The sequence below is a fragment of the Camellia sinensis genome, chromosome 15 (genome assembly GCF_055761805.1).
Source record: "Camellia sinensis isolate YWXY chromosome 15, ASM5576180v1, whole genome shotgun sequence".
In the NCBI taxonomy this organism is placed as follows: Eukaryota; Viridiplantae; Streptophyta; class Magnoliopsida; order Ericales; family Theaceae; genus Camellia; species Camellia sinensis.
Window position 1 is genome coordinate 126,720,522 of NC_138975.1, and position 8,752 is coordinate 126,729,273.

Sequence of the window (8,752 nt, forward strand, 5' to 3'; positions counted from 1 at the left end):
TACCATTTGACCAAGGAAGAATTCAAATGTAACACCATATAAAAAAGATAAAGTAGGCCTATTAATTCATATTTCTGCATCAACTTGTTGTCTCCTATTCATTTTTACATGCTTCAAGTTAACCAATCAAATGGGTTGTCATTTTGAGTGTTGCCTAGTCTATGAACTTTTTGAAGTATCATTTCAATTCTGGAACATTATTAACAAGTGGATGTGATTTTTTATATTAAAAAATTGTAGATAAATGATCAAGAGTAGTGGGAAAAGTATAGAAAGTGGGCAGCCACTTGTGTAGTTATGCATGCTTCATATGCTGTCAGCCTTGTCTCAATTCTTCATTGTCGTGATCATATAAGGAAGTCAATTTCAGAACAAGGAGATTATGAAAGATATGCCCTAATTAAACGGCTAACGACTTTGGAAGATGCAGATTGTCGTAGCCAGTTACGCATGAGCAAAGATGCGTTTGCCACACTAGTTAGCATGCTTAAAAGAACTCAGTTTCTTAGAGACAATCCTCAAAGTAAAGTAGAAGAACAAGTTGCAAAATTCCTTCATATAATTGGCCATAATTTGAGGAACCGTACGATCAAGTTCTTTTATAGACAATCAGGTGAGACTGTTAGTCGACATTTTCATCAAGTTCTTAAAGCCATTATATCATTGGAAGATATCTTTTTAAAGCAACCTGATGGATTCAACTGCCCTCCAGAGATTAGAAACAATCCCAAGTATTGGCCTTATTTTAAGGTAGCTACATGAATGCAATTAGGGTATATAATATTATATGTTTGGATACAAATAATGAATTTTTACAGGATTGTGTTGGTGCGATTGATGGTACACATTTTCGTGTAAGAGTGCCAAACAAGGATGCACAAAGATACCGAGGACGAAAATGCTATCCCACTCAAAATGCTTTGGCTGCATGTTCTTTTGATTTAAAGTTTACATATATCCTTCCGGGATGGAAGGATCTGCTTCAGACTCGAGAATATTAGATAATGCATTAACAAGAGAAATGGATAAATTGATCGTTCCTCAAGGTGATCACTGAACGTGTATATATGCTGATGAATATAAATCTATTTTCTTTCAAACTAACATCATTTAGTTACTTGTTGGTCCTAGGGAAATATTACTTAGTAGATGCAGGATTTCAACTAAAAACTGGGTTCCTTGCTCCATATAGAAGTACTCGTTACCATTTGAAGGAGTATAGTGTTCATCAACCAGAAAATTCTCGAGAGCTTTTCAACCTTCGTCATGTATCTTTGTGAAATGCAATTGAAAGAGCCTTTGGTGTCCTAAAGAAAAGGTTTCCAATTTTAGGAAGTAGGACAGAGCCATATTATGATGTTGACACTCAAGCAGATATTGTTTTGGCCTGTTGTATTTTGCACAACTACCTCATGGGTGTTGATCCCAATGAAACTCTTATTGAGGAGGTTGATACAGAGCTTAGAAGAGCACAAGTGCAATCTAACGTGGCTAGATCAAGTTTAGCTGAAGAATGTAAGGAAGGAGAATTGTTAAGGGAGCGAATAGCTACTGACATGTGGAGAGATTATGATATAAATCTTCAATGACAATCAAATTTTAATATGGATTTTGGAAAACAGAGAGGGGCTAGAAGGGTTATTTGATGTTCTTGTTCTTGTTCTTGTTCTTGTGATGTACCCATTATGTACTCATTTGCTTTACATCAATATAATATTTTTCTTTTGCTGATAAAAAAAAAAATTGACAAATTAATTATTATTATTTGAATGTTATCTTGGAATGAATTATATTTTAATTTGTTATTGTATTATGTGAAACATTGCGTTTGTTTGGGTGATAATTTGCTACTAGCTATGCTCTTCTTCCGATATGTTTTATGGCATTTTTGAGTGTAGGTGGAAGGTGACCAAGAATGTTCAGTAGAAATTGACAAGAAACATTTGAAATGGAATAATCAAATGGATGTTGTTCTTATTGACTCACTCTTGGACCAAATGCTCAAAGGGCAAAAAATTGGTGGTAGTTTTACATCATCTGCTTATAGAGCTGGAAGCAATGCGGTGAGTACCAAGTTTAGTGTACATTGTGATTCCAGTCATGTAAGGAATCGGTTGAAGACTTTAAAAAGGAATCTTGCAATGGCTAAAGATATGTTAACAACTGATAGTGGATTTGGATATAATCATTCAACACAACTGATTGAAGCTACAGCAGGTGTATGGGCAGCTTACCTGAAGGTATATCTAATTGCCAAATTGATGTAGTTCTGTACTAGAAAATTACAATATTTGTTCATCATTATTTAATATAATATTATATATGCTATTCTCTATAGGCAAAGCCTAAAGCTTCTCAATTTCGACATGCTCCGATTCAAAACTTTCAAAAGTTATGTCAAATCTTCGAAAAGGATCGAGCAACTCGGAGTCTTGCTATAGGTCCAAAAGAAAAGCGACTTCGTTGGGCTGGGCAACAAATTCTTTTGGATGATGAAAATACTGATCATACTGAGTCACTCTCAGAGAATTTTGATGGGATTGGAACTCAAGATGACCAAACTGCTAAAGTATCTTGTTCCTCTAACTCAAAGAAGAGAAAGAATAAATTAGGTGACACTCTGAGTAAGGAAATAAGGTCAATTAAGGAAGGTCTAGATGCAGTTGCAGCAGCGCTTGATCGTGGTAACCTTCGGAACTACACAAATGGACAATTATTTGAGGAGATTGAGAAGGTTAGTGGCATGAGTGATGCTTCTCGAATGAAGGTGTATCAAGTTCTTGCTAAAGAAGTGAGTGATGCTCGAGCGTACCTAGAATGCCCTATTGAACGCCGAGGTCTTTGGTTGTCTGTTAAATTCGGATCTTCAATCTTTGATGCGTAGTACTATTTTTCTTTCGTTGGTACTTTTTTATTTGAATATTTCGGGGATGTGGTGAATCTATGAAAATATCATTAGGCTTGGATTTTTTGTATGTAGACTCTATTAGTTGGTGGTGAGTCTATTTTGGTAGATGAATCTGTTATTCTGATTGTGATGCATTACTGCACTATGATACATTGATGTTATGTTTTCTATATTGGTGGATGAGTCTGGTGTCTTGGTTTTGATGTTCTGCTGCTGATGCTGTCTTATGCTTTGGTTTGGTGTTCTGCACTTATGCTATTGCTGATGCTAGCTGTCTGTAGGTGGTTGTGATGCATTGCTGCACTATGATACATTAATGTTATTTCTTTGTTTTTTTTTTTTTTTTTGGTAATGCTTGTGAGATTATTCTGATCATCATAATAGAACTCTTGGAATCATCATTATGTTCAATTTAAATTGTTGTCTGTCTGTTGAATCTGCAATTCAAACTTTATCAAGTTTGGAGGGGAAGCTCTTCCACTAATATATAAATGCTTTTATATTATTGTCAAAAAAAAAGATGATCTATGTAATTTTAGTGTTTGACTATATGTTTTCACTTGTTCTGTGCTCTAGTGATTGATGTGGTTGTTATGTTCTCGTACATTTTTGGTTGGATTAGAAAAATTAGAAGAAAATAACATATATATATATTTGTCGAGAAAATATGATAAAGTTTTGTTTAGTTATGATTTTTTATTTTTATCAAATTAATTTTTTATTTTTTTATTTTTTATTTTGATTGATTTTTTATTTTGATTGATTAATTTTTTATCAAATTAATATATATATATATATATATATATATATATTTTTATCAAAATATAATAAATTAATTTTTTATTTTGATTGATTTTTTATTTTTTAAAAAAAATTAATTAATTTTGTTTTTTTTTTTTTTCTAAAAAACAAATAGCACTTTGATCATGTGCAACCTTATTTTTTGTTATTGCAATTCATGACTACAATTCTGTGTGTGAAGGACAATGAGAGAGTTCATGAGAAATGATTTCTTTTCCTCCTTGGATTCCCAACACAACCAAACATAGTTGGGATTTGGAATTCTATTAATTCTTTCTCCTTTTCCTTTCATTTCCATTTCCCTTCCCAAATCCCCCAACCAAACACAGCGTTAGTGAAATGAGATAGAGAAACTTTGTATTCCGACTGTAAAGTTATATGTTTTAATAGAGAGAAAGAGAGAAGATATATATAGATAGAAAGATGAATCAGAAAAAAAAATGAATAAATAAAACAAAGAAATAAAAAGAGGAACAAAAACAAAGATGAGTCTCGACTACGGAGGAAGACGGTAGAGCAACAGAGCAGTGTTGGTGGTAATGGCAAAATGGCAGAAATTGTGGCTCTATCCGTCATCATTTCTTTCATACCTTTTTTCTCACTTCTAGAAACTCGTGACTGGATCCCCATGTGAGTGGATCCCATATGCATTTATTGATATGGACCCTATAGCTTTATGTCTTAGAGGGAGAAAAATGTATAGCATCAGTCTTGATTTATAAGTTATGTTTGAATTATAAATTTTAATAAAATTTTAGATTAACATTCCGTTTGTTTCTATGAAAATATTTTTTCAAAAAAGATTGTCATAAAATATTTTCTATAGAATTTTTTTGAACATTAGTAGTGGTGGTAATGGTGGTGATAGGGTGGAAGTGAAAGTAAAGGGGTTGGGGATAGTGGCGGCAGTAGTGGTGCGACGGGGTGACAATGGCAGTAGTGGTATTGTGGAAATGGTAGTGGTAGTAATGAGGTCAAAATGGTAGTGGTGGTGGTTGTAAGGCGGTGGAGTGGTGGCGACGGCGACAGTGGTAATGGTGGTTGTGGCCGTGGTGGTGGTGGGGCTACTGGTAGTTGCGGCAATGTAGTGGCACTAATAAAAATTTTGATTCGAAAAATGTTTTCTGCATTTTAAATGAGGAAAACATTTTACTTCCAAATAGGTTTTCTTTTCATTATCCATGGAAAATATTTTCTGTGGGGACATTATTTTTGATTGACAACACGTGGCCGAGGTGTCACCGAAGTGCCAGCCGAGGTGCCACGTGTCCTGGTCATGACGCCGAGATGATCTCGGCTAGGCCGAGGTTATCTGCGAATAAACTGGAATTCGAGATAAGGGGATAAGGGACAAGAGTCCTAGAATGAGAGAAGATTTCAGTTTGGGTAAAGATAAGACTCTTAGAGAGCTTATCCTAATCCTACTGGGAGTCCAAGATTAGCAGTAATCCTAAGTCCATTAGAGCTAGGCTTCTATTGGGACTAGGATTATGTTGGCAATAAAAAGGAAGCACCCCCATAGGTCTAAGGTATGTCTTGTATGCTTTGTCTAGTGAGTTATGCACTATTGATTATCTTTGAGAGATATTTTACTGACTTGATCGTCGGAGTGTCCCCGGGTGAACGAACCACCGCCGGAATCTCTTCTTTCTGTTGCAGGTCGTTCGGGCTTAATCTATTCTGCAAGTGTTCTCCAGCTGAGTGCTTGATTGGTAGTGTGGTCGGAAATTGACACACACAATTTGGCGCCGTCTGTGGGAAAGAAAAGAGAATAGATGGCCAACGACGGACAGAAAGAGAAGGTTGGAGACGACACCCCTACTGAGAGTGGGAAACATATTGACCTTGACGTCGAAGAAGACAACTGCAACGAAGAGACTCGTGATAAGAATCACGGAAGAAAGGACGTCGGCCAGGAGGATGGCGTACCGAAGAAATCGGACCAGAGCGGGTATTATAACGAGGACGACCTCCAGGTATGGAAAGATAGATGCTTGCGGAGGGACGACGAGATAAAGAGAATGGCGGACAAATTGGCAGACTTGCAAACGGTCGTCAATTTCATGATGCAGAACAACGTCATACAGCCACCGTTCCCGCTACAAGATACGCCGATTCCAGCGGCCAAGAAAGGTGCCCAGAAAGGGGGGCAGGAAACAGTTCCTGCAGTCCCTCAACATGGCGGGACCAAGGGACATTCTCATCGGTCTTCGTGGGAGATCGGGCATGGAGAATCCCAAAAGACACGTCGAACAAAAGAAACTTGCACCAAAGAACATCGAGATGTTCAGGGGAAGGAACTCTGTTTCGACAGAACCAGTGGAGGAAGGTCCAAAAGGACTCACAATGACACTAGAAGTAGTGCACTAAAGAGGCTGAAATCCGAAGATAGCCGAGCTCTTGGACGAACCAAAAAGGATCTGGGAGATCACCTACAGAGGAAGTAACAAGATGTCGAGGTAACCTCCCCGGTCAAGCCGAGAACACCGTTCTCGGAAGAATTAGACAAAGTTGAGGTCCCGAAGAAATTCAGTATACCGAGGTTCCAGATATACGATGGGAAGTCAGACCCCAACTTTCACGTCGGACTATACCTGAACGCGATGGCGTTATACTCTGGGAACGAGCTGTTGCCCTGCAAAGTGTTCCCCTCATCATTCGAGGAAATTGCATCAGACTGGTTTCACAAGTTGCCGAAAGGAACTGTGAAAACCTGGGAAAGCCTGGCCGAGATGTTTGTGGGCAGGTTCGTGACAAACAAACTACAGCCATTGAGGGTGGACGCCCTAATGGCCCTGAAGATCGGCGAGGATGAAAGCCGTAGGGCCTATACCAAAAGGTATTATGAGGTATCCAACAGAATACCAGGATGCAACCAAGAGGTGGCGGTCATGTCGTTTAAAAACGGCTTAAAGGATGACTGTCTGCTTCGAAAATCACTGGCAAAGACATTGCCGAAAAGCATGGAGGAGCTGATGGCCAGGATAGAAAAGTATGCCAGAGCCGAGGAAGACGCGCCGGGGACAAATGCGTCCAAACAAGAGAAGAGAAATGGTTCGCCGAAGTGAAGCCGAGATAATACTAGACACAAGAAGACAAGAGCTTAGCCCAAGTAAGCAGATCCCAGATTCTAGATCTAGAATCCCAGAACCAAGAAGACAAGATCTCGGCTTAGATGATTAAGTCCGAGAAGAGAAAAGCTTGGCCTAAGTTAAAGAATTTTTTCCACAAAAGAGTATGTGGAAGCCATGCAGGGGGCGGATCCCCTGCCCATAGAGCAATATCAAGGTCAAAGCCACGTGCCTAATGAGAACCTAAGTGGAACTTAAGTTCACATTAGGGGACAAAGGGCTGAAGAATGATGCTTGGGAGTTAAAATCTCACAAGCTTAGATCATGTTTAACACTTGTTGAAACTTGAGAAAAGTTTACAAGTTGAAGTTAAACCGAGATGATATTTAACACTTGTTGAAACTTGAGAAAAGTTTACAAGTTAAAGTTAAACCGAGATGATATTTAACACTTGTTGAAATTTTGAGAAACGTTTACAAGTTGAAGTCAAACCGGGATCATGTGTTAACACTTGGTGAAACTTGAGAAAAGTTTACAAGTTGAAGTTAACCGAGGTTATGTTAAAAGAAGAGTGGTTTAACACTTGTTGAAATTTTGACAAAAATTTTCAAGTTAAGCTAAGGTTATGTTGAAAGAAATATCTACATACTTGCCGAGATTACCATGTTGCCAAGACTTGGAAGAAATTTGAAAACAGAAGTCTTGCTAAAAGTGAAGTATCGAGGTGTAAATAACACTTGTGAAAATATTATAAATATTTTCAAGTGTTAAGCCGAGGCTGAGATAAACCGATTAGTGGGTACAACCGAGGTGTTACACCCCGAGGAGATTGCACAGTTAAGGTGTATTTTGAAGGCATGCAAATATTTTAAGTATAGGATCGTACAAGAGTAAAAAGAAGACACATACAACCACGTTGAAAGAAGAAATTAAAGAATGCATTCAGAAAATGAAATAAGGCACTTCGGCCTAACATTGAAGAATGATTGTTTAGATTACAAAAAGGCCGGTGTGAAGTACGCCGATGTCAGACGGTGGTAGTAAGCAAAGAAGTGCAACGAAAACCTCGCCGAATGGAGAGAGTGAAATTGATTGCAGAAAGCTTCGCAAAAGCAGCAATGAAGGATTTGAGAGAGAGAATTTTGATTTTGATCAAAAACGTGAAAAATGGCGGCAAAATGGCAAATATGGTGCCTTGGACGACGTGATACAACTTGATGGCGCGTATCAGGTCCGGTCCAGTAGGGGAAAGACACGTGGTAAAAACAGTTGAAATACTGTGCGTACCAGCTCATACGCATGCTGGAACTCTTGGAGCTCTTGATTCAATGAAGCAAATACCTCGGCTAGAAGAACGGTTTCGGCTGAGAAACTTGAACGAACTTGGTCGTTGGTTCTAAGGCATTGATGAAAGCAGACTATAGGTCTTGGTCATATTGAGCCGACGAGTTTTGACTTCGACAATAAATAATAAAGCAAGCTTAGCCGATGTGCTAAAATGGAAGAAATGATATAGGTTCCATCACCTCAGGATGCCAAGGTAATAGAACCTAGGGGGCAGTTGTGGAGACATAATTTTTGAATGACAACACGTGGCCGAGGTGTCACCGAAGTGCCAGCCGAGATGCCACGTGTCCTGGTCATGATGACGAGATGATCTCGGCTAGGCCGAGGTTATCTGCGAAGAAACCGGAATCCGAGATAAGCGGATAAGGGACAAGAGTCCTAGAATGGGAGAAGACTTCAGTTTGGGAAAAGATAAGACTCTTAGAGAGTTTATCTTAATCCTACTGGCAGTCCAAAATTAGCAGTAATCTTAAGTCCATTAGAGCTAGGCTTCTATTGGGAGTAGGATTATGTTGGCTATAAAAAAGAGGCACCCCCATGGGTCTAAGGTATGTCTTTTATGCTTTGTTTAGTGAGTTAAGCACTATTGATTATCTTTAAGAGATATTTTACTAACTTGATCGTC

General features: G+C 38.4%; 1 protein-coding gene across 1 annotated transcript; it reads left to right on the forward strand.

The window, feature by feature from the left end:
• The first annotated feature begins 967 nt into the window (after window positions 1-967).
• Window positions 968-1,589, forward strand: LOC145813281 (uncharacterized). The gene is made up of 3 exons (XM_082908566.1): window positions 968-1,046; window positions 1,132-1,268; window positions 1,314-1,589. Exons 1-3 carry the CDS (start codon window positions 968-970, stop codon window positions 1,587-1,589), a joined length of 492 nt encoding a protein of 163 aa, XP_082764692.1.
• The last annotated feature ends 7,163 nt before the right edge of the window (window positions 1,590-8,752 follow it).

Coding starts and splice junctions, on each gene's coding strand:
- LOC145813281 (XM_082908566.1), top strand. CDS start 968: ATGGAAGGATCTGCTTCAGACTCGAGAATATTAGATAATGCATTAACA. Junction 1,047..1,131: donor TAAATTGATCGTTCCTCAAG/GTGATCACTGAA, acceptor TGTTGGTCCTAG/GGAAATATTACTTAGTAGAT. Junction 1,269..1,313: donor AGCTTTTCAACCTTCGTCAT/GTATCTTTGTGA, acceptor GGTGTCCTAAAG/AAAAGGTTTCCAATTTTAGG.